General features: G+C 37.1%; 1 protein-coding gene across 41 annotated transcripts in view; it reads right to left on the bottom strand.

Annotated features, from left to right (window-relative positions):
- The window catches only part of CHD9 (chromodomain helicase DNA binding protein 9), a 220620-nt gene that overhangs the window by 21814 nt on the left and 171691 nt on the right, over positions 1-27115 (bottom strand). For all 41 annotated transcript variants that reach the window (XM_060398313.1, XM_060398311.1, XM_060398335.1 and 38 more), the window contains 10 exons: positions 23859-23969; positions 18688-18884; positions 18037-18236; positions 14541-14700; positions 14024-14113; positions 5511-5614; positions 4904-5021; positions 4218-4275; positions 1843-1885; positions 1260-1479 (listed from right to left, as the gene is read on the bottom strand). In XM_060398313.1, coding sequence (XP_060254296.1) covers positions 1260-1479; positions 1843-1885; positions 4218-4275; positions 4904-5021; positions 5511-5614; positions 14024-14113; positions 14541-14700; positions 18037-18236; positions 18688-18884; positions 23859-23969 — 1301 coding nt within the window. The remainder of the gene's footprint in view (positions 1-1259; positions 1480-1842; positions 1886-4217; positions 4276-4903; positions 5022-5510; positions 5615-14023; positions 14114-14540; positions 14701-18036; positions 18237-18687; positions 18885-23858; positions 23970-27115) is intronic.

Raw genomic sequence — 27115 nt, 5'->3', positions numbered from 1 at the left:
AGACTGAGGCAAAATGTTATGTGGCAGATTGAAGATGGCCACAAATTCTTTGCCACTCTTCTATTTGAGAGATGCAACTCATTTCCCTTAAATCATGGTCGGCCCTGTGATTCTTTTGGCCAACAGTAGGGTGGCAGCTGTGACACTGCAAGTGCTGAGGCTGGGCCATAAAACCCTGCAACTTCAGCCTTTGCCATCTGGAATGCTCCTTCATGGAAACTGCCTGCAATGAAGGAGACCCAGGTTTGATCCCTGGGTTGGGGAGATCCCCTGGAGAAGGAAATGGCAACCCACTCCAGTATTCTTGCCTGGAGAATTCCACGGACAGAGGAGCCTGGTGGGCTGTAGTCCATGGGATCGCAGAGTCAGACGTGACTGTACAACTAACTTGATTTTCAAACCCTTCCTACACTCTGGCCAACACCATGGGAAGCAGAAGAATCACCTGGTCAACCCACAGAATTGTGAGAAATAAAAAACTGCTGTTGCTTTACATCACTGTGTTATGGGATGGGTGGTTATGCAAGGACAGATAACTGAATCAGTGTATTTACATAGGTGGCGGCATCTAGGATAGCTAAAATCTTAAATGTTGGAGTAAATTCTGGTTACAATGAATGTGCCTCAAGTGAAACAAAGGAACAATGATTTATCTTTCAGAAAAAATCCAAAGATCCAGGTTTAACAAGGAGCCTGGGTTATGCTAAACTTTCTTATTCTTTTCCAGGGATTCTATTCTTTTTAAGAAGTTAAAGTTTTGGGGATGAGAGAAGTGTGCCTGTCTTCCTAACAAGATCTCTTGCAAGAAGTTCTACTACTACTTATTTCCCTTTGACATCAGTAGCTTTAAGAGTTCATCCTCTGTAAAAAGCAGAGACAAACTTCTCTTTTATGAATTCTGTACTTCATTAATGCCATCATGTGAAATAAGACACAATGGAATTTATTTCATATAATTTAAAAATACATTTCATTTATAATTTAACTGTTGAGTTTTCACCTTCATTTCCCTTACACCTCACTGTTCATAAACATGAACTACACATAAAATAAGACCTAGTAACTATAAAATGCAGTCTGTATTAGTTTAACCATCTTTGTGTGTGCATATACTTATGTACACGTATGTGTGCATAAAGCATTTTGCTGTGACCAACTTTTACCTAGATATGTTTTTAGAAAAGTGAGATAATCATAGCCTAAGAGACTTCAGAATGAACAGTATATTTAGATACTATATATTAAAAACTTAGTCTTACCTCTGCTGTCTTTCTATCTTGGCTGCCATTTTAGGGTTAAGAGTGGCTTCTTCATAAAGAGGTTGCATAACACTGGCAGGTACAGGGAAAGTAGGTTGTATCTGCTGGATTTGTCTGTTTTTATTGGTACGCTGATATGCAGTAATGAGACGCCTCAAACGGGTAGTTAAAGCTGACTGAGTAGGCCAATAAATTTTATCACCCTCCATCAGCTGACCATCTACATTTAAAGAAACTCATGTCAATTAAAAAAAAAAAAACACAACTAAAAAACAAACACACAAAAAAACTAAATAGATACTATCATGAAGCTCACAAAAACAGCAAAATTTCCTAATTTTTTCTTGTAATCCAATTAAGCAAAACGCAAAAACAAATCTCTTTTAAAAACTCTTTAATTAGAGCTCTAAAAACTAAAAATACTGTTAAACTTTCAATCAACTATGTTTTATAATGATTGCAACTGTAAATAAATTTCATGTACATTTGAAACATATAATAGTGTACTAGTTTACTTATCTCATGGTATCATGGGAATGCTAATTTACAATAATACTAAAAGAAAGAAAGAAATGTTATTTACCTCCATCTGCTATAACAAGATCTCCTGGTGAGGAAACATCATCCTTTCAAAAGAAAACAGAAATCTGTCACAGAGAAACTGGGTCAAGATACAATAAGAGAATCGATTTTGTTTATAATACTTTGTTTTGCAATAGAATTTTAAAAATTTATTTAAACTAAAAAAACCCAAACCAACCCATTTCCACCTCATCTCTAACTCCCAGTCTCTGGCAAGCACAAACTGTTCTCTGTATCTATCAATTTAGTTTAAAAATATGTTCTTTTTTAGATTCCACATATTAAGAGATCACACAGGATTTGTCTTTCTCTGACTTATTTCGCTTAGCATAATGTTCTCAAGGTCCATCCATGTTGTTGCAAATGAGAAGATTTCAGTCTTTTTAAAAATAATGTTCCATTGTATACATATATACATAAACATATATATGAAAATGTGTGTTATGTGTATTTATCTCTCACAATCTCTTCACCCATTTTTCCATCAATTGACACTTAGGCTGTTACCACATCTTGGTTATTATAAATAATACTTGAAACAACATGTGATGGGGTGCATATATCTTTTCAAATTTGTGTTTTTTCTTTAAAGGCTAAGTACCCGTAGTCTGGCTGCTGGGTCACATGACGATTTTTTAAGGAACCTCCATACTGTTTTCCATAGTGACCACACCAATTTACATTCCCGCCGACAGTGTGCCAGGTCTCACTTTTCTCTGCACCCTATCTTTGTTATTTCTAATCTTTTTGGTAACAGTCCTCTGCTTACCAAGGCCAATCCCTTAGCCCTAATGGGGACAGGATCCTTCCCTGGGTGCTGTATCTCAGCCTCAGGAGCAGTGCCTATTCTTACATTCTTTAGAGTTCTCAACACTTCTTTCTAGTCTATCTCTCATTATTTCAATTCCTCTATCACAATCAGTAAGTCTTTACGTCAAGCTTGCCCTGTTGAAATTACTATGTAGTTTGTCTCTTTTTGGCTCAAACTGATTCATCTATGCTACATTATGGATAATTTCTTCTATATTGTAAATAATTTCTTCTTTCATGAACTGTGTCTAATTTGCTTCTCCAGCACAAGGTTTAACTTATTTGTTGAGTTTTAAATTTCAAGGTCAATATTTTCCACTTATAAAGTTACATATAATTCTCCTTCACATGTCCCTTTTAAAATCATATGCTTTCTTTTGTTCTTAGTTCTTTATGTCTTTAATGAGTAAAAAATTTATTTATTTTCTATTTCAGGAGATCTATTATTAGAAATTCTTAGAGATCTAATCTTGTTCTTTGTTGTATTTGCTAACATTAACTCATGGCAAAGTGTTCCTCATAGATGAAGTTTGGGATCTTGACCTTATTTCATGGAAGGCTTTTATCTTCAGGATGCAAATATAATCTCAGCTGAAGTTGTTTCTTCTATTAGTTCTTTATCTTTGTTTTCTTTCACCAGGTACCTCAAGTGTATTACCAGCTTGGGATCTCTTTTTATATTACATGTTTTGTCTTGAGAAGTCCTGGACCATGCAGATTAAATTAAAAAAAAAAAAATCAAACCATAAACTCAAGAAAAGGTAGGCCTATGGTTATGAGTTCTCAGGGGAGATAATTTTCTCCTTACCTGAAGCCCAAGCTGAGATAAATTTCTATGTTTTTATGTGCAATTTGGCAGAAAGTCCTACCCTTTAAGGGTTCTGATTTTACTGGATATCATTCTCACTGGTACATACTGGCCTAAACCTCATCTTTCTTCCACATATAGGCACCACACCAATATCCCATTCCCCTGGCAACCAAGGCCAGCAAATCCTACCTGACAGCCATAGCACTGTTTAGTCTTTACTGTGTTCTCAGAAATACTGGAGAAATTCCTCTCCTCTTTTAATATCATTTCTCCAATCCAACAGATTATTTTCTGTACTTTCAACAACTCTTTTTCCTCCTTTTGACTTTCTATAAATGGAACACTTAGAACTGTGCTTTAGCAGCTCAAAATTCCTCTAGGCTCTACCCTCAATTTCAAACTGTTTTATGACGGCACAGTTTCTACCTGTTGCTGTGTACCTTTAGTATCTAGTTTTCACTCTGCTTTGGGATTTCGTTCCTGAACACTGTGGTTTTTGGTTCCTAGCAGTGTAGCATGTTGGCAAGCTCCATTTCATCCATATGTCCAAACCAGTCCCAAGCCTGTCTAGAAGGGGAGATCAAGCAGATTCTAAATGCTTATTTGTGATGTCTGGCAACCTAAGCTGGTCACTAACTTCTGAGAAATGATGTATAATAAAAACATACGAAGGAAAAACACACAAAAGAAAAAGCAAACAAAAGAAAACATGGATAACTAGAATTGAGGACTTAAAAACATGATCCAAAGCATACCTCTATATCATCTTTAAAGATAGCTGGGGCAGGTTTGTATTCTGGATCTTCCACATCCCTGTTAAATACCAACAAATGCCAAAATTATTGTTCCCGAACTTCAAATTTGCCTTGGCTGGACAAACAAATGGGGTACTGTTGGAAAGACTTTTTAATATGTTTTAAAGGTCAGACTTAAGTCTCTGTTCTTTAGCCAGAGGAGATCAAGTCTATTAGCATGAAGGCAATTACATGGCAAGTCAGAAGAACACTAGTTCTAATTTACTCTAATTACCCCCAAGTTCACTTATAAATGTGATATTAATCTTAACAGAGTCTCCTACTTTTCACTTTTGGTGAGAAAAGAAACAGGTATAATGAACATCATATTTCTCTTCAATTGTGTATGCTTAGCCTTCTTATTCCCTCTCATACCTTCAAAATTTTATGGTCTTAATTGCTGTGACTACTAAGAATGGACAAGTGAAGAACTCATCAAATGAATGGGTGTGGGGAAGGTCCAGTCTCTGTCTTCACTCACACTCTGTTTGACAAGTGCTGATTTATTAGACTATCATTAGCCCGCTTGGATTGTAAACTCCAGAATCTCTTACTACTACTTTATTTAAAGAGAAACATCACTGACATAGAACATGCTGATGTTGACAGAGATATACGGAGAACTCATGCTTCTGAAATGCACGTACCCATCCATATAATCATTTGCCCTCTGTTCTGCAGCAACTGCTTTCTCATCAGGTTTTCCGACTCTTTCCAAGAAGCACAATGCTGGGTCTGCTCGGATAGTGTTATACTTTTCATAACCTAGAGGGACCACCAATTTTGTAAGTAAAAAGGATAAAAAGAAGAAAAACATGCAAGTATTTCTCATATTTATGATGGGTGATGTTCCTGGACTAAAGGGACCATATGTTAAAATGATACAGGTTAAACGTTTTCTAGAAATTATCACAAACATTACATGGTCTGACAGTAAGTATACTTAGGAATCTAGATTAAATTTATCAGTTAAACTGAAAAAGAGGAAAAACTGATCATATGCAACAAATCTCACATAAAAACTCTTCCTGAGAGGGAATGTTACATGAGACATGTCTGGGAGAAGCAGTTTATATACGCCACCCACTCATAACAAAATGTAGTGACAGATGCACAGTTTGAGAGTGCATGTTTTATATAGTGTGTTCAATGGGTATTACTGAAATAAAGCTGTAAGTGGAAATCAATAAATTAAGACATAGCTGACTTAACAGTACACAGAGATGAAGACTACCTATCTTACTTCTCACTTACCATGTTTAAAAACTCCAATAAGGAGTGACTTATCAGCATCAAAATCCCACCACTCAGCTGGAACTTCTGAGTGGTCTGGTTCTGGGACCCAAACATCAATGTCACTTAAAAAAAAGCATGATATGACTTTATGAGTTACTATAAACAAGTCTAAAAGGAGGCAAAATTTTATACAGCTTCTAAAAAGCATTGTGGTTTTTAACAAAAAGAGAATATAACTTTATTATTTCCCACAATTATCACCAATTAAAATTATATATATAATTTATAATTAAAATTATAAAACTGCACAACAACTACAAAGATATCATAAAATGAATTAATACTCTTAAGCACAACTGAAGAAGTAAGTTTCAAAAGGTTTACTTTATCCTTAAGGAATAATATTCTTTCCACTGATTTCCTTCAGATACAGACAAAAGGTTCTATCTGATTATGTCAGCAAACAATGTGGCCAAAATCATCTGGTTCAAATATTTTATTTTGTATATGAGGAGACTGAGCCCCTAAAAAAGCAAATCTAATTGCTCTACACTGTAAAACAAGTTATGTCTTTCTTAGACTGCTATTGCTAGGAATAGGAAATCAATCCTGAATATTCACTGGAAGGACTGATGCTGAAGCTGAAGCTCCAATATTTTGGCCCCCTGATGCGAAGAGCCCACTCATGAGAAAAGATCCTGACGTCAGGAAAGATTGAAGGCAGGAGGAGAAGGGGACGACAGAGGACGAGATGGTTGGATGGCATCACTGACTCAATGGACATGAGTTTGAGCAAGCTCTGGGAGATGGAAGGACAGGGAAGGACAGGGAAGCCTGGCGTGCTGCAGTCCATGGGGTCGCAAAGAGCTGGACACAGCTGAGTGACTGAACGGCAACAGCAACAATTGCTAGGAAGTCACACTGAAAAATGAAGCACTGCTTATAACTAGAGAAAAATGCAAGTTTTTGATTAATAATTTGATGAAACCACTCAAAGTGCTATTTTTATGCTATTTATAATACCATGCCACAAAATGATAGTATGATAAGTTAATAAGAACACAATGATAAAGCCATGATGCTCTGGTAATTTGGTGGTTTTCATTAATGTAAAGCAACTACAGCACTTATAATTTTATAAATATAACTTTCTTTTCTTTCATCACTTGAAATTATCATTTTCCCAGAAACATTCTGTGAGTAACACACCTCTAAAGTAATATATACCTCTAAAAAGGGAAAGATGCCATGCATAAAACGACTGAAATGTTCACTTCTTTACCACAGAGATTCAAGCCACTGTCTCCTTCAGCCTAGCATAGAGTTAATAATGTTTGATAAGGATTAGCAAATATAATTAATTTTTATATAAATATATGTCATTCTTATATTGCATTCAACAGCCAAAGGGGCAGAGATTGAATAGGGCTTGCCTAGTAGCTCAGCTGGCAAGAATCTTCTTGCAATGCAGGAGACCCCAGTTTGATTCCCCGGTTGGGAAGGTCTCCTGGAGAAGGGATAGGCTACCCACTCCAGTATTCTTGGGCTTCCCTAGTGGCTCAAAGGGTGAAGAATCCACCTGCAATACAGGAGACCTGAGTTCAATCCATGGGCCAGGAAGATTCCCTGGAGGAGGGCATGGCAACCCACTCCAGTATTTTTGCCTGGAGAATCCCCATGAACAGAAGAGCCTAGTAGGCTATACTCCAGTGGGTTGCAAAGAGTCGGACACGACTGAGTGATTAAGCACAGCATAATACCCCAGGGAATCAAAATTCTACTTGAGAATTTCTCTATGAAATTAATGAATTATCAGTTTTCAAAGAATCACAGATATGATTTAAAGATACAACACATAAAAAACACAAATTTAGTTGCATTTCATCTCTTCATCTTAGCATCATAAATTTTATAAATTAACAAAGGACTAGGGATGTAAGATATGAAGAGTTTCCTAAGTTGTGTGACAAAAGTTCATCTATAAGTTGGTTATCTTTGGGAACTCAAAATAAACTTTCATACAGATATAAAATAAGTAATCAGTGTTTCTGGTCTGGTTCACAAGAACCTAATACTTAAGCACTAATATAGTTGAAATAAAAGACACTGACAATGAAAAAGAAAGAGTTATAAATTCAATAAGTAAATAAAACATAAGGAAATCACTTTTTATTTTTCATGTTTTGCCAGGAGACTGAAAGACATTTTTCAGCATTCTAAAATGCACATCTCATTATATCTTATTTTGCTTAAAAACAGAAGTGTCACAATCACAGTATTTTTTAGTTTAGTGCAGAAAAAGGAAGAGAGGTTTTCCTATGATATGGCAAAAGCTGAAAAACAGATGAGAAAAAATACAGTTAAAGAAGAGATTTAGTTTTTATTTCACTCCTGGTCAGGATTAATCAAAGCAGAAGCACAGAATGATAAAGGAAAAAGAGGAAAGAACACTGGAGACAGGATACCCAAAGAGGAATTATCAAGTGGGTCAGATACTGTATTTCCCTATACAAACCAGCAGGTGGCACTCTAAGCTCAAAACACTGTGACATCTGAGGTGGAAGGTTTTTTCCTTGTTTTAAAGAGTAAAGGAGGCTTCCCTGATAGCTCAGTTGGTAAAGAATCTGCCTGCAATGCAGGAGACTCCAGTTCAATTCCTGGGTTAGGAAGATCTGCTGGAGAAGGGAAAAACCTACCCACTCCAGTTTTCTGGCCTGGAGAACTCCATGGACTGTACAGTCCATGCAGTTCTGAAGAGTCGGACAGGACTGAGTTACTTTCACTTTACAGACTTCCCTGAAGCTCAAACGGTAAAGAATCTGCCTGCGATACAGGAGACCAGGGTTCTAGGGTGGGAAGTTCCTCTGGAGAAGGGAATGGTAATCCACTCCAGTATTCTCGCCTGGAGAATTCCATGGGCAGAGAAGCCTGGTGGGCTACAGTCCGTGGGGTCACAGAGTCAGACACGACGGAGCGACTAGTAAAGGGCACTCAGTAATATACCTCATGGTTTAAATGTACCATGTGCATGTTAAGTGTTATTAACTGCTGGGGAAAAGAATACAATAAGGTGCATATACTCCTGTTGTTAATGTCTGCAATCTCTTGCATAAAGCCTCTGACTTCCCCTGGCCAGATCATCCATTCAAAATAGATTTAAACAGTATTCACTAGGTGCTAACAATGGCAATAATAAGATAGACAGATTCCTGCCCTTTTGAAGAAGTATCTGCAAAACCTCTTCAATACCTGTGATGAGTGCTGTGACAAGGCACCCAGTTGAGAAAACAGGGAGGCTGATTTGATGTTGCCTGAGGAGTAAGAGAGGAAGAAGGGAGGAAAATGGGAAAGAGAATGTTTCCCCAAGAATGCAAAGGCCTGGAAGGAATGAGGTAGTATGTTGACAGAGATAAGAATACGTTAAAATCCAAATAAAACCCAAAATGAGAAACCAGTGAAGGAGAGAATGATGAAAGAGATTAATTCAAAGATCACAGTTCCTAGGAAATCACAAGGGGGTTGAATTCAATCAGATCAAAGAAAAAGAGGAGCCAATCAACCAATAACAAATTATATTCACTGATTGTTACTATTTCCCAGGTTCTTGGGGCTAGGAATATGATCACCAATAAGACAGATAGCAGATGTCACCTTCAGTCAGCTTAAACTGTACTGACAGGAGAAATACGATTTAAAAATAAATACAATTTTTAATACTAGTAGGCATCATGAATGAGACAAAATAAGGTTAAGTTAGAGCGGGCAGGGAAGGCCCATCTGCAGAGGTGAAACCTACACTGAGACCTGCATGATGGGAGCAGGCACTTCTGTGGAAAATGAGGGGAAAGAGTATTGTACTGGGAAACAGCACAGAATGAGCCTAACATGCTGGAGGAACATTATGGATGAAGGACAGAGTGGAGGTAGAAGGCCCAGGCTTATGTAGGTCACTAAAGGATAGGTCTTTATTCTAAGAGAAATGAAAAGGTTCTAAGAAGAGGAGTACCTTGGCCTGATTTTTGCTTTACAAAGATCACTCTGGTTTCTGTATCAAGGTACAACTGTAGAGAGGCAAAAGATGCAAAAATGGGAATTCCCTGGCAGTCCAGTAGTGGTTAGAACTCTGTGCTTCCACTGCAGGGGGCCTGGGTTCAATCCCTGGTTGGGGAACTAAGATCCTGCAAATCGTGGGGCTGTGCCAAAACAACAACAAAATCCAACTACTCTGGTGGTGCAGAGGTTAAAGCGTCTGCCTGCAATGTGGGAGACCTGGGTTCGATCCCTGGGTCGGGAAGATCCCCTGGAGAAGGAAATGGCAACCCACTCCAGTATTCTTGGCTGGAGAATCCCTTGGACGGAGGAGCTTGGTGGGCTACAGTCCACGGGTCGCAAAGAGTCGAACACGACTGAGCGACTTCACTTTCACTTGAAAAAGAAGAAGCAAAGAGACTCAATAAGGAGGCCATTGCAAAAGTCTAAACATGAGATAATGGTGGCTTGGACTAGGGAGTCAGCAGAGCAAAGAGAGAAAAAGTGCTCAGACTTCACATATACTTTGTCAAGCTAACAAGTCTTCCTGTAGGGTTTGAGGAGAAGAGAATGATCAAGAATAATACCAGAGCAACTGGGTGGTAGATTTACTAGGATGGAGAAGGCCCGAATGTGGGAGGGTGGGGAGGGAACAAAAGGAGACAGCAGATTCGGAAGATGCAGGGGAAGACTGAGATGTTAATCAGATATTTCAAGTGGAAATGTTTGAGGCAGCTGCTTTAGACTTTGGAGCTGAGGGGAGGGGTCTGGGATGAATATGTAAAGATGACAGTCATCTGTGTATAGATCATATTTGACATGATGAGGCTGCATAAGTTCACCTAAGGAGAAAGAACAGGCAAGAAAGCAAGCTGAGGACACCGCCCTTGACCAATCCAACGTTTGGAGCTCTATCAGGAGCTGCTGTCATTCAGTCTCAGCCACATCTGACTCTTTGCGACCCTGTGAACTGTAGCCTGCCAGGCTCCTCTGTCCACGGGATTTTCCAAGCAAGAATACTGAAGTGGGTGGCCATTTCCTTCTCCACGGGATCATCCTGACCCAGGGATCGCACCAGCGTCTCCTGCATTAGCCAATGGATGCTTAAAAGCTGAGCCACCTGGGAAGCCTCTATTAGAAGAGTAAGAGCTAGCAAAGGAAAATAAAAAGAGCAACGAGGAAAAAAGAACCACCAGGTGGGTGTAGCAGCATGGAAGTCTCCTGAAGACATCATTTCAAGAAGGGAGAAACAGAGTAAGTTCAGAGACATCTAAACTTCACACTGTAGGTTATTAGTGGCCTTACTAAAAATTATTTCAGTCAGAGAGTGGAGATACAGGATTAACTGGAACAGGCTGAAGAGAAAATGCAAAGTAAAGAGGTATAAGATTATCAACCCACACAGCTCTCTATTTTCGTGAAGGACAGCAGAGAAATGGATTAGAAGGATGTATGTATATTATAGCAGGTTTTCTGTTCTTTTTAAAGTGAATGATATTAAGGAATGCATATATGCCAAGAGCATGATTCAGTAAAGAGTAGGGGAAATGATGATTCAGGAAACAAAGGTGTAAAATCTTTAAAAGGTAAGAGATGAGTTCCAAGCATAAGGGCTGCTCTTAGGAGGATGAGGAGGATGATTTCTAGGGCATCCCGAGAGAAGGAATAAATAGCGGGACACATATGACAAGTAGAACTGAAGGTGGCTCTTGTCTGTTTCTATTTTCTTCATGAAATATATACCAAAGTCATTATTGGAGGGGATGCTAGTAGGATAGGAAGATGGCTTGAGGAGAGAGGTATGGAATGGTCCTCTTGAAGAACTGGTAAATGAACTTTCTGGTCATGTTGGTTAAACAGCTTATTTGTGTTTAATGACCATAAATTTGAAGTGAGTCATTTGGCAGAGTTTGTATGATTTTCTCCAGCAACATTCAACTGCTCAGATATAGGCAAAAAGGTAAATGGATTTTTAGGTTTAACATGAATTGGGGTTGTGTCAAGTATGTGTCAAGAACAGAGGGAAAAGCCAGCAAAGAATTTTAGTGAGTACAGTGCTGGACTACAGAATGCTTATTTATAATGAGGAAAGTGGGGGATGAAAGTGATGATGAATAGTAAGTGGTAACATGGGGACACCAACACCATGATGAAGCTAGAGAATTACAGTTTTAGGGCTTAGATATGGCAGTAAGAGCCCTAAAACTTAAGTTTCCTCCCTCTTACTACAAAGAGGGACTCGTGCATCCTCATGTCATCCATCCAATACTTGGTCTCTCAGATCCTTGACCTTTACATCACCTTTTTTTTTCTCTCTACCACAGCCACACATGCACACAGTCATATACTTAATGTTACCATCACCAATAGCAGCATTATCTCTTCAAACTGAATTCCACCTGTCAGTTCCTTCTAACTCAGTTAACTTGGGTACTTTTCACTATAATTCTCTAGCTTCATCATGATGTCCCCCATCTTACCAGGTACTATCCATCATCACTTTCTTCCCCAGTTTCATCCCCCACTTTCCTCAGTATAAATAAGCATTCTGTAGTCCAGCACTGTACTCACTAAAATTCTTTGCTGGCTTTTCCCTCTGTTCTATACACATGACACAATCCCAATTCATGTTAAACCTAAAAACCCACTTACCTTTTTGCCTATACCTAAGCAGTTGAACACTGCTGGAGAAAATCACACAAGCCCTGCCAAATGACTCACTTCAAACTTGTGATCATTAATCTCAAATGTGATTAAACACAAATAAGCTGTTTAACCACCACGACCAGAGAGGGCTTCCCTTGTGTCTCAGCCAGTAAAGAATCCACCTGCAATGTGGGAGACCTGGGTTTTTGCCAGGAGCCAGTGTGAGGAATCCCGCCCGTGACAAGGTCATGAGGAAGGAAGCTGACATACGCAAGGCGTGCTCAGACTTCAGGGACCCCTCTGGAAATTCCTAAGCATGTACCCCAACAAAAATCTGCCGGCTTTTGTGCTCTGCTTTTCTACTCTTCTGACATTTTCTGGAAAAAGTCAATTCAGGGCTTTAGTCTTCTGCATTTGAAAGAGTGTTTCAATCCAAAAAACCCCTCTGATGGCTTTCTAGCCTGCCTGCAGGACAGCTGCGCATGTGATTGTTTGAGGCCTCCTGACCGCAGGAGGCACAGGAAGCTTAAAACATCCTAGGAATGTAGGAGCTTCCGAGAAGTCAAAATCTTTAGAATAGGACTGATTAAAAGTTTCATTTGTTGAGTCAATACTTGCTGCCAAATTTTCATATCCTTTATTTTTAGATATAGTTGGTATATAGAAATGCAAGTAGTAGACCTGGTATTAGCAACATTAGATCTTTGAGTTAAGTACCTTCTTTGTTATATCCCACTGCACCTTTGTTCTATAGAGATGTAACTTTAATGCTTTAAGGAGATGCAGATTAAAGAAAAACACTTCAGCGGATACAAAATTAACATTCATTAAGGAAGAGAGCCAAAAAGTGTTAACAAGCCTCTTGGCCAGAAGATAATGTAAATCACCCGAGACCTTTTGTATACAAAATGATGTACAGAAAGAGTCTGGGCTGCGAACACTACATAATTTTGTGTTATCCATTGATCTCCATGTTTTATCAAAAGTATAAAAGGCCTTCTGAACAATAAAGGATGGGGCCAGCTTCTCGGACCAGTTTCTCGAACTAGTCTCTCGGCCTGGTTTCTTGGGACTCTGGCTCCCCCCCGTGTCTTTCTCTCTCTTTCTTCTTCTCTCCCTTTCCCTCTCTCTGCTCTTTACTTTAACTTCAGGCTGAATCTCCACCTGGGGCGCGGAGGCTCGCCAGGTCTACTTACTTGCCCTGGCTGTTAAGACCCGCGCAAAAGGGAGCTTAAGGCGAGGCACCCTTAGATATTCAAGCGGGCGCCGGTGGCCCAACGTAGATGGTGCAAATTCCTTGTCTGGAATTTTATTGGCCTTCCGTGTAAACCAAGCTATTCAGCCCTCTTCCTCCACTTAATCTTTCCTACTACGCTACAGTTCTTAATCTAATCTTATATTAATAAATAAACAAGTCTTTCCACGCCAACGCCGTCCACCCTTCGAATTCCCTGGATCCACCGGGGCTGGACCCCGGCAGGTTTTATCCCTGGGTTGGGAAGATTCCCTGGAGAAGGGAAAGGCTACCCGTTCCAGTATTCTGGCCTGCAGACTTCCACGGACTATATAGTTCATGGTGTTGCAAAGAGTTGGACACGACTGAGCGACTTTCACTTCACATGGTAGTAGCAAGCTACTACTACTGCTATTTTCACTCTTCTTATAATTTTTGGTGACAGAGCCAACAATGAGATTATTGACGAAAGGCAACAAATTGACGAGGATTACTCTAAATTTGGTAGATTTTCCTTTCTGTGAATTTCACTGAATAAAGAGCCACTTAATATACAATTTCCTAGTCATTTAACTTTTGCCTCATCATATTGCTAAAAACTAAATATAAACATGGTATTTACCTTGCATCAACTCCATCAAAAACTTTCTGACACTCATTTCCAATGACTTCTTGCTTTAGATAATACAGCATTCTCACACGAAGCAAAACTCTAAAAATGAAGGGAAAAAATAAAAAGACATTAATCATCATTAAAGAAAATTCATCCATGGGGTTAAAATTAAAAAAGAAACTGTATACAGAATTTTTATAATGAAATAATAACAATTACTTCTGATTAAATTAATGACATTACTACCATATATATACAATAGGTTTCTCCAAAATCTTCACAATCATCATTATTTAAGAGCCAAGAAAGATATAACGAGATCACTTGGAGGTCAGTTTTCTCTCTCTGTTGATGAAAAGTGACACAAGAGGTACCATGATTTGCTGAAGGACACCTTGTAAGATTAAGATTAGGACTGGTCCTAGACCACACTGTCTCTGTACTCCAAATCAGCATGCTTTAAGATTGTTAAAATTCAAAAAAGTAAACTCTTAATGAGTTGTGTTAAAAATACCCTACTACCTACTTATTACAGTGGTGTTTTATATGTTTTTTGTAGCCTTCGTCTTGAAGTAGTTGCTCAGGATTGTATTTTCGAAGCCATTCTGCTTTTTGTATATCAAATGAGCTTGTTTGAGTCTTTACTTTCTTCCCTTTTCTACCTCTTGGTACCGGGGCTGACAGGCCTGTTGAAATGAGGACAGGTGAAATCAGGGATAATTTGTATAAAGATTTTCAGTTTGAAACATTTTTATAATGCAAGCAACTTCTGGAGGCTTTCAGAGGTCTGTGGAGGCTATACAGAGATCTTTGAAATGTTAATGGTATCAATATTAACTCAATTACAAGATAAGTCAACACAATGACTCCACACATATTAACACAATTTCTGCCAACACCCAATTTAATATCTCTAATTAATCATTCAGATTACCTCTACATTCCAAAACATTTTTTTTCTAAATGTAAAAACTGAAAGATCAAACCTTTCCCTGTGCTTTACTTTTTGCTTCCTTAGTTACAAAAGTGTAAGTTGTGGCTAAAAGATCTGTTTTGCAAGAGTGTGTTTACTCTTCTTTCAAAATCATGGTATACTTGAAGTATCTTTTCAAATATTAATATTTAAAAACTTCTTTTTATAGCCTGTTTCCTACAATTACATTTTAGCAATTTGTTTTTAGTCTCTCATTCATGTTGGAGACTTTCCTCAGATATCTGATACTCTTGGTGATTTGCTCATATTTAAGAACGAAAGGAAAACTGACTGGCTGGCTGAATGAATGGAGTTGACTGTGGACTCTTTGAAGGGTAATCTGGCTGGCTTTTTGGTATCATTATCTTTAGGTTTTGCTCTGGTCAGATCAACCAAGGAAAATTTCTTAGTTTTCTTCCTTCAGTATGACACTGTCCATTATACATATTAATTCAATAGCCATTTGGTAAGTCCATGTTGCAAATCCCAATGAAATACACACCTTATTTTATTTTCTCTAGAGAATAAACATTCAGTCAGTCTTCATATCATGGGTACATGGAGCTGAAGAGGGTATTTATGGGTCCGATCTCCCCTTTAGACAATATTTAATCAAAGCCCCTGTCTTTTATACCCACTTTCAGAGGTCATGGATGTCACAAACTCTTGAAACTTTTGGATAATCTATTAAGCAAAATCAGCTGGTTGTTGCCCTTTCCTAATGTTGACCTAAGATTCAGTTCTCTCTGGTTGGTTAAGTTAGTTACCACTTTTCTAACACTCCAAGATTCCAAAATTTGTTTCCCACCCTGTCTACTTTTAAAGGTTTATTCTTATTTATTTTTAAATTATGGAATTAGGCATACACAAAAATAGATAGAAAAATACGATGGAGCATCAGGTCCTATCTTCCAACTTCATTATCAATTCACGGCCAATTTTACTTTATCTATATTATGTTTGCTCCCAAACATCCAATACTATTTTGAAATTAACTGAAGACAATAATCACCTCTAATAAATGTCTGCGTATCTTTTAACACATGTAAAATACTTTCTTAAAAAAATAATTACAATACCCTACAACATGTCAGCCCCAAGAAATGCAGTAATACTTAATATTTAGTATTCAAATTTATAATTATCTAATAAAAATAACAGAAAAATTTCCCCTGGGCTGCTGCTTTCAATCAGGATCCAAATAAGGCTCATACATTATGCCTGGCTGAGGACATTCCAATCTCTTTCAGATTACAGCAAGCTTTTCAATCTTGGCACTACTGTTATTTTGAGCTGCACAGTGTCTTACTGTGGGTGCTGCCTGTGCACTCATGGCCTCTACCCATTAGATGCCATTAACATCCTCAAAGTTGTAACAACCCAGAGTGAGAGCAAGACTGGGGCACAAAATCATGTCTGGTTGAGAACTACCGATTTATAGATACCCTCTCCATTTCCTTCCCTTCTACTATTTAAGAAACTAAAATTTTTTACCTGTATACTTCATCAAGCTTAATGCCTTGAATTTTTTCCTCTTTATTGACATTTAAGTTGGGTTTTAAGGAAGAATGAAATTATATTTGTGTAATATACACAATCTTCCATCTTCACCAGAAATCAGCTCTTCACATTAATAATTTCATTCCCTCTTATTGAGATAGAACCCCAATGACCACCCCAAATCTAAACCACGTGCTTTCTGTTGTTCTTGATTTCAGTTCCTGGTTTATTTCCTTCACAGTATTCATCATAATCTAAAAGTATTTAGGTAATTTCATTTTATTGGGCTCCAAAATCACTGAGAATGGTAATTGCAGCCACAAAAATCAAAAGACACTTGCTCCTTGGAAGAAAAGCTATGGCAAACCTAGACAGCACATTAAAAAGCAGAGATCACTTTGCTCACAAAGGTCCATATAGTCTTAACTCTGCCTGACCAGAATGTAAGGTTCATGAGCTCAGGGATCTTGTCTGTGTTGTTCCTTCTCATTTTCCCAGTACTTTGCAAAGAAGCACATGACAGGTGCTTTGACAGGTATTTGTTGATTAAAGGGAACAAAATGTAACACAAATTTAAAGGCTACAGTCCATGGGGTCGCTAAGAGTCAGACACACTGAGCAACTTCCCTTTCACTTTTCACTTTCATGCATTGGAGAAGGAAATGGCAATCCACTCCATTGTTCTTGCCTGGAGAATCCCAGGGACGGGGAAGCCTGGTAGGCTGCCGTCTATGGGGTCGCACAGAGTCGGACATGACTGAAGCAACTTAGCAGCAGCAGCATCTTTTTTATTTTTATAGAAAATTCAGTTATTTTATGCAAAAAAGAATGTTCTGTAACAAAGATTACAAAGAAAAATTTCCAGCCCTTTGATAAGACTGTAAGTTGGCATAGCCACATTTGATGACAAATTAAAATATCAAAAAAAATTTAAATGGATATCACTGTTTTCCAAATTTTAATGTACATACTAACTGCTGAGGACCTTGTTAAAATGTAGATTCTGATGCAGTAAGTATGTGGTCTAAGATTCTGCATTTCTAAAAAGCTCCCGGGAAAGGCTCACAGACCACATTTTAGATGCTAAGGATGTATATGCTGTAATTCAACAATTCCATTTCTTGATATTTACTTTAGTGAAAGATTTGTTCCTGTGCACAATGAGCAATTTACAGGGATCTTCAATGATACCTGTTTTTCAATTGTCTAAAACTGGAAATGTCTTAAACGTCCATCATTAAAGGAGATGCTAAATGAAGTAAGAAATATCCATACTATGGACTACTAAGCAGGAGTTTAAAAGATAAAACAGATCTACATGGATACAGATGGACAGCCTCTAAGAAATACTATTGGGTCAACAACTTGTAAACCAATACATGTTTGATAGCAATATATAGTCTTTTCCAACTTGGAACTCGTATTGAGAGGGAAGGTTAAGAGTTCTTTACCATTATCTGAAATACTTCAGTATTTTATAGGGTACTATGTTAAGTGCTAGTTATACAACTAGAGCTGAATTTAAAAAGGAAATAAAGTATGCTCCTACCTAGATGATTCTGTAGCTCTCGTGTCTGCCCGTCTTCAGTTGGAGTAATGAGATCCCATATGAAGCCTTTAATTTTCTCATCTCCTCGGTAGTGAACAAGGCAATATGCTAAGAGGGCTCGGCAAATTATTTCTACATCGTGCTCGTTTAGCTGCCTTTTAAAACGGCCATGAGACAGAATCTCTCTCCATCGGCCCCATCTATTTAAAAAAAGGTATATTTACATTAATATTGGATGAAATCCTAGAGAAAAACGTAACTCATGGATAAAAGGCCTGAAAACTGCAAAAAACACATCTTGTCATTAACAGGATTTACCTAATAAAGTTTTTTTGTCCTCATTGAATAAAATGCAGAATCATGGTAATTTCTAGTATATTTTATTCAATAATGGACAACAAAATTATCCATTTTGTTACTGAATATGCAAATCTGAGAACAATAAGGAGTTTGACATTAGTAATACATTTATAATTTTAAAATTTAAGGTATCTCATCATTCTATTAAATATGTTAAATATATAAATACATGATACTTTAAAAATAATTTTATTGATTCTAACAAGACACAAAGTATACTAGACTATAGTATATGTTTCCTATAATTTATATATCAGACTACTAACAGTAAACATTAAAATAATATTTTACCCATAAACTAGCAGATTTTTCTCTACTCTAAAGCATTCAGTTCTTCCATAGCCATTCGAACGCTCACAGGGTCTCCGAAGTTTGGGCTTTTCATCTCCTTCACTTTCGGGTTCAGACAATTCAGCTAACTCATCTTTTGTGGCACTGAAGGGTCTTGTTTGCTTCCTAATTCTTGGCGTGTCAATAACCAAGCTGTTCTGTAAAATTTAACAGCTATTACTTGAAGGTACTTTTACTATTTTGCTTGTAACAATATTTTATATTTTTACCTTTCAACCTGTACAAACAACAAAATAATTACATAAAGCCAGAAGAAAGAAAATACTAACATTCCATTGACCTACTAAATCAACTTAAAATTTTTAGTATTTCTTTAAAATCCTTATTACCATTTGTCATAAATTCATATTACAATCATAGGATAAAAAGAATTTGGTATATTACTTTATTATTAATCTGAAAATTATTATACTGTGCTTCTACAACAACCATAAACTATATTTTAAACTGAATTTATGCATCATAATCATTTTCTTTACCTAATTAATTCATAATTTAATTTAGATTGTCTTCAATTTTTAAAATATACAATGTTAAAGTAAATCTTTGTATTTTATCCTAAAGATAAGTCCAAAGAAGTGGAATATCCAGAAATACAAATTTGGTCAAAGGGTACACTTTTTTTTAATGGATCTGGAATCATGTTTCCATGTGTTCCAAAAGACAACACTAATCCGCACGCTGCAGTTCATGGGGTCTCAAGGAGTCGGACACGACTGAGTGACTGAAGTGAACTGAATATACAACAAGCAAGGCAGTAAGTGTATGAACCTCACTACGTTCAATACACTTTAATTCATTCAAAACAACTTAAGCTGACAAACTTTTACCTTTATTGAACAATTTCTCTAAGTTAGGCACTATGTTATGGGCTGCAGGCGTAGCTGTGACTAAGTTTTCTGCTCAGGAGAAACTGATAGTCTTGAGGATCAGACTAATGTGTAAACAAATGCTTTTTCAGGATACAATACGTTATGATACAAGATGGGTAAAAAAAAGTCAGAATGATTTACAAAGTAGTGATTCTTGAAAGAGATTTTCAAGAATGAGAAGTAGTTTGCTAGGCATCCAAGAAAGAGATGGCATTATAAGCAACGATAAGAGCAATGGACCTGAAGAGGTATTCTCTGGTTAAGTCCTAGAGCAGGAGAGGGTAAAGGGAGGGGGGAAGCAGAGCAGGCAGGTTCTGCTATCCCACAGTAAGTTATGCACACAGGGCACTGAATAATGGGTTACAGAACGCTAGTGTGTCATTACTCATGACACTAACCTTCTCTATTAAGTTCTTTGACTGCAAACTTACTAGTTTTCCTTGTGTAACTAATAAATATTTCGAAAGATATATAGAAGTTTAGCTTGTCCTTATATTTTAAACTAATTTTAGAATTCATCAATAGGGTGGATTGAGATATTCATCTCTCTTATTCCTTCTACATTTATTAACTGGCATCTTCTATGTAAGAAAAAGCTGACAAGGACCTAGTGCATAACACAGAGAATTATACTCAATATTTTGTAATAACCTATAAGGGAAAAGAACCTGAAAAAAAATATATGTATTTATAATGGAAACACCTTGTTGTGCATGTGCAACTAAAACACTGTCAATCAACTATACTTCAATAAAAATTAATTAAAAACAAAACAAAGACTTGTTCCTTCCTCTGTCCTCTCCCCACAAAAAACCTTAGTTTGATTTTCTGAAGTAAATTTTCAAGTTTTTTTTGCCCATAATCTGTAAAGATTTTGATTCATTTCTACCTGTGATCAATTTTCATTAGCGCTTTTAAACTGTTTTACAATGTTGTGTTAGTATCTGCTGTATAACATGAATCAGCTATAATACATCAGCTTTTATATACTAAATATACTTTCACATATACTTCTGTTACAAGTAGTCACCAGTCAGCACCTTTTGCCATTACACAATTTTTTGTCATATATTTGAATATGCCAATTATTTCCTTTGTGATTTCTAATTCAGAATGTTTTCCCATCAAATATTTGATAAAACAGAAATCAGATTTCCTATTTTTCATCTTTTGTTTCAAAAATACATTTACCACAAATTGGAGTTTACTTGGTATAGAGCATATTATTAAAATGCTTCACCAATGCTAACTGAATACTCTAATCATGATTTTTACATAATTCCTTTTCCTCTAATGCTACTTATTTACATCCTATAAATTGATTTTCTCCTGTTCTTATTCTATTCTTTGCTCTCTATATATTTCTTTCAATATCTTAATTCCTTTATTATATGTTAATATACTTTTACACTTTAAACATATATACCCATCTGTCTTCATGATACTTCTTGCTGGAAAACATAAAAAACTTTAAACAATGTATAAATCAGAAAACATAACTGCACAAGTGTTAAATGACTATGCTGTTGTTTAGTCGCTAAGTCATGTCCAACTCTGCAATCCTGTGAACTGTAGCCCACCAGACTCCTCAGTCCATGGGATTTCCCAGGTAAGAATACTGGAGTGGGTTGCCATTTCCTTCTCCAGAGGATCTTTCCAACCCATGGATTGACCTGTGTCTCCTGCACTGGAGGGCAAGTTCTTTACTATGGACCATCTATATGCTTCTATACATTTATTTATAAAATCTTTACTCTATATGATTATCTATAAGGTACTATTGATTTGAGCCATATCTATCATTTCTGACCTAAGCTGTCACCACTCTCAACAACTCCCTATGTTCTGACACAAAGCTATTTCTATTTTTGGAACACACTAAGCTATTTCAACCAATGGCTCACTGCTAGTCCCTCTACCTTGCAATTTTATTTCTCATGTCTTTACATTGCTGCCTTGTTCTCATCATTCAAGTCTAAGGCCAGATGTCCCCTCAGAGTGATCTCCCTAGACCACTTTACCTAATGCTACCTCCATTCCTTCAGGAATTCTCTACCATCTTACGATCTCAGAAATTATCTTATGTATTTGTTTACACATCGACCAGAATTTATACGCCCTACTAAAGCAGCGGTCCATCGGTCTCATTCATTTTAGTCATAGCACAGGAATGGTACTTACTTTACAGTGTGCTCTAGCTGGAGCCAGCACAAATACACAAGTGTCTGTGTATTATTTTTACCATTATATACTTTTGAAAAATCATAAACCAAGATCACACTGTAAGTACTGTTCTCTCTGACTCTTTGGTTAACTATCTTATCTTAGGGGCTTTCCAGGTGGCTCAGTGGTAAAGAATCCACCTGCAATGCAGGAGATGTGGGCTTGATCCCTGGGTGGGGAAGATCCCATGGAGGCTCAAATGGCCACCCACTCCAGTATTCTTGCCAGGGAAATCCCACGGACAGAGGGGCCTGGTGGAAAGAGTTGGACATGACTTAGTGACTAAAACATCCTGTTTCAGAGCTCTAAGTGAGCATTTAGGGATTTACATGATGATTTTTACTTACTGCATTAGATAATATAAAAGTACTGATTAGTTGTGAAGGCAATGGCAACCCACTCCAGTACTCTTGCTGGGAAGGTCCCATGGGTGGAGGAGCCTGGTAGGCTGCAGTCCACGGGATTGCTAGGAGTCAGACACGACTTCACATTCACTTTCATGCATAGGAGAGGGAAATGGCAACCCACTCCAGTGTTCTTGCCTGGAGAATCCCAGGGATGGGGGAGCCAGGTGGGCTGCTGTCTATGGGGTCGCACAGAGTTGGACACGACTGAAGCGACTTAGCAGCAGCAGCAGCAGCAGATTAGTTTCTAATTTTTTCTAAAATGAACAATGCAGCGATGTACATCACTGTACCACATTATCATTAAACGCGATTATTGCCGAGTCAGATTCCTAAGAGTTGATTTAATATTCTTGAATATTTATTATTTCAGAGGAATTTTTATACTTTGTTTGGTTATATGAATAAACTGTTAACATTTTTGACTGGGATTGCATTTCTATGTTTAAACTCATTTAAAATGTTTAAAATGTATAGTTTTTCTAATTGACAAATCTTACAATTAAGTTTGGTAATTCACTTTATTAAAATCATACATGACCAGGAGGTATACCCCTAAGTGTTCTAAATAGTTTTTCTACTATGAAGTAGATTTCCTCTTCCATAATTTTTCTACTTCTGGTAGTACTGATATTTAAGAAGGCTAAATGTCATATTTATCCTCTATACTGTTAATTCACTAATTCATTAATTTTATAGTGGTTTGCAGACGCCATTAACTGTTTAGGCATATAAACATGCCAATAGGCAAACAGTAATATTTTAATAAACATCTCTTTTCTAATTTACTTATTTATAATGTTTCACACATAATTATACATATTTCCAAAACATATTAAACAGTAATGATTATTTTAGCAGTCACATTATTCTCCATTATACAGTTTTACATTTTAAAAGGCTATCTATTAAAATGGATCCCATGCATCAATGCTTAATATAAATTTCTTTAAACCATTTAGCAGTTATTTTGACAGTAGGTAAGACTTAGCAACACTGATTCCTATATATTATTAGACAGGTGTCTTTCAAAGTGAACAGTTATATTATCAGTTCCATGAATTCTGTGTTAGCTTTTGGCCCTTAAGCCCAAAGGGTTTTAAGTTTAAAATGCCACTTTCTCTTTTCTTTAAATTTCATAATACTTATTAAGCATAATACATTCGTGTACATAAGCAGAGCTGGATTTTAAATTTTTTTAGTTGTCAGAATTTGAAAATGCCACTTTCTTGATTTCTTTTTTCTCCTTTTATGGTTGACTAGATCATCACTAAAGAGATCTAACACTGAAAAAGCAAAATGAAGGTTAAAGAGTGAAATAAAATTCATTCATTATTTGAAGACAATTAGAAAACTTAAAAACACATTATAATTTTAAGACATAAATAACCTCCAAAATTTAACTCTCCCTGTATTACGACCTATCATGTCAGGTATCTGAAGAATTAAATTGAAGCAGTGCCTGGTAAAATATGTTATCATTTAACTGCCTTGTATCAATTTATTCATGCAGATAAATTTCAGTTAAGTACATAGTTGAACACCTTAAAATAGTATAATAATAAAGTATTCCAAAAGGTAACTTTGTTTTTTAAGGGACGGAAATACTTACTCTACCACTGATGGCATCTATATCTATTTCTGCCTTTTTCGCCCATTTTTGCCAGAAGTTGGGATCATCTAATGAAATATCTGTTCGGTTTCCAGACGCCACAAAACTTGCCTGAAATACATAATGGTAATTTTTCAAAACCTTTTGAAGCTTAGAGGAAAAATCTATTTGAATATATCTAAAATCTTATCTCCTCATATTTACTGTGGACAGAATTTGAATTCAGCGTACACATAACATGTACACTCAAAGGATGTTCCAAACTGCAATGATCTGAAACACAGGACAGCATCTGCTTGTGGCAAAAAGCTTAATACTAACAGAGGCTGCAGTTTTAGGAGCAAAGTCAAAAGAGTTATTTAACTTTGGGTAAGCTGGGATCAAATCTTTTTGGTCAAAAAAACGACGACACAGAATTGATTTTTAAAAATACACAAATATAAAGAAATTCAGTTAAGTTGCTCAGTCATGTCTGACTCTTTGCGACCCCATGAATTGCAGCACGCCAGGCCTCCCTGTCCATCACTAACTGGCGGAGTTCACTCAGACTCACTTCCATCGAGTCAGTAATGCCATCCAGCCATCTCATCCTCTGTCAGCCCCTTCTCCTCCTGCCCCTAATCCCTCCCAGCATCAGAGTCTTTTCCAATGAGTCAACTCTTCACATGAGGTGGCCAAAGGACTGGAGTTTCAACTTTAGCATCATTCCTTCCAAAGAAATCCCAGGGTTGATTTCCTTCAGAATGGACTGGTTAGATCTCCTTGCAGTCCAAGGGACTCTCAAGAGTCTTCTCCAACACCACAGTTCAAAAGCATCAATTCTTCGGCGCTCAGCCTTCTTCACAGTCCAACTCTCACATCCATACATGACCACTGGAAAAACCATAGCCTTGACTAGAGGTTCCAAGAATTTCAAACGTATCTGCCCTATACAGTTCATTCTCTGGTATTTCTCCTCCTTTATTTCCATCCCATTTTTAAGTAGATATGTCTCCTTAAAAATGCAATACAGAAGATGAGAAATAAAGAAAAATGAGTCACTGCCTATTTTTATTTTAAAAACTCTTTTCCTAACAACAAAAATACTGCATAAGCACTGCAAAAATTAATTACAGAGGAATAAAAGAAAATAAAAATGATTTATTGTCTAAAATATTATAGAAATTATATAAAATCTTTTAACTAAATCAAACTTTAGACATTATAGTTTGACACTGTGATTCTTGAACTGTGATTATCTGCAACTTAAGTTCCTAAAAATAGATATGCTGCTTCAGAGAAAAGTCATCAGTGCTTTATAAAAATGAAATATGCAGTAAAGATATATAATACTTTAAGAAAAGAGCCTAAACAGTAGCAGATTTTATTTTCATCCTCCAAGATCACTGTGGATGATGACTGTGGCCACAAAATTAAAAGGCACTTGCTCCTTGAAAGAAAAGCTATGACAAACCTAGGCAGTGTATTAAAAAGCAGAGACGTCACTTTGCTGACAAAGGTCTATGTAGTCAAAGCTACGGTTTTTCCAGTAGTCATGTACAGATGTGAGAGTTAGATCATAAAGAAGGCTGAACGCCGAAGAACTGATGCTTTTGAACTGCGGTGCTGGAGAAGATTCTTGAGAATCCCTTGGAAAGCAAGGATAGCAAACCAGTTAATCTTAAAAGAAATCAACCCTGAATATTCACTTGGAAGGACTGATGCTGAAGATGAAGCTCCAATACTTTGGCCCCCTGAAGCAAAGAGCTGACTCACTGGAAAAGATCCTGATGCCCGGGAAGACTGAGTGTAAGAGGAGAAGGGGGCGTCAGAGAATGAGATGTTTGGATGGCATCACAAAATCAACGCACTTGAGTCTGAGCAAACTCTGGGAGGTAGTAAAGGACAGGAAATCCTGGCAGGCTGCAGTCCATGGGGTTGCAAAGAATGGGACATAACTTAGCAACTGAACAAGAAAACGTCCATGAAAATAAATGGAAGAATATAATCCAATAAAATGATTTTCAAAGGAGAATATAATTAGTGAATGACTGTAGGATAATGGCTAATTATCTGAGGTATAATCAAATGATAAAAATATTCATTTGCATTTCAATGGAACTTTAAAATGCAGAAAATTACACATAGGTAATAAAACTACTACAAGTAAACAAGCCACTTATGAAATTCAAGATAACTGAAAGTTTTAACACTGAAAAACTGATGGGTGGTATCAAGGAATTAGTGTTGGAAATTCCCAGGCAATCCTGTGGTTAGGACACTGCACTTCCATTGCTGAAGATGTGGGTTCAATCCCTGGTTGAGGAACTAAGATCCCAGCCCCTCACACCCCCCAAAAGTGTTTACTATGTTTAACTAAGTCTAGTTAGTCTTACTATGCACCCCGCTCCATATATGTAGTGAAAAAAGTCAAACTGTCAGTCGCTCAGTTGTATCCAACTCTTTGTGACACCATGGACTGTAGCCCACCAGGCTCCTCTGTTCATGGCAATCTCCAGGCAAGAATACTAGAGTGGGTAGCCATTCCCTTCTCCAGGGGATCCTCCCAAACCAGGGATCAAACCCAAGTCTCCTGCATTGCAGGCAGATTCTTTACTGTGTGAGCCACCAAGGAAACCTGCTCCGTATATGGAGCTTCTTATCAAAAACTATTTGGTAATGCAAAGAAACATGTATTGGAATTACAGTTACCAAAACCACTGAAAACAACTGAGGAACCGAAGTTCTGGAAGTTCTAGGGAAAAGCCAAAAACAGTACCAACTTAATTCCTTTGGTGCCACTACATAGTAGTGCCATATTCTACTATGCCAAATGTCCATCACACAGTGGCATTTCCACACAATTATGAAAATGAAAAAATTATAATATAAGTACAGGCTTATGAGGTACCTCTTCAGCTACTGTTGTGTTCCCTCTTCAGTAAGCTCTTTTTTCAAATGCAACAATTACTATCTGGTCTGAAGGTTTAAAATAGATACTTAAGTGCTTAAGTATTTCATATTCTTAGAGTACAGCTGGTTATGATTAGACACCTGAGGAAAATAAAACTCACAGAGTGCTTTATAGTAAAGGAAAAGGTCAAGCATGATTATTATGTTCTCCTTTCAGGACAAGAAAAACTCATCAATGTTAACTGTCCAGGGTCACTAAGCTTATGAGCCAGAATTCAAGTCTTGCTGTTCTGACTTTTCATGATTATTAGAATTAACACTCTAAATGAATACATGCCTTCATTAATTAAAAAATAATTAAGGAG

Source organism: Ovis aries, chromosome 14 (assembly GCF_016772045.2).
Source record: "Ovis aries strain OAR_USU_Benz2616 breed Rambouillet chromosome 14, ARS-UI_Ramb_v3.0, whole genome shotgun sequence".
NCBI classification, from domain to species: domain Eukaryota; kingdom Metazoa; phylum Chordata; class Mammalia; order Artiodactyla; family Bovidae; genus Ovis; species Ovis aries.
Note: the sequence above shows the minus strand (reverse complement) of the source record. Positions and strands in the feature narration are given on the sequence as shown.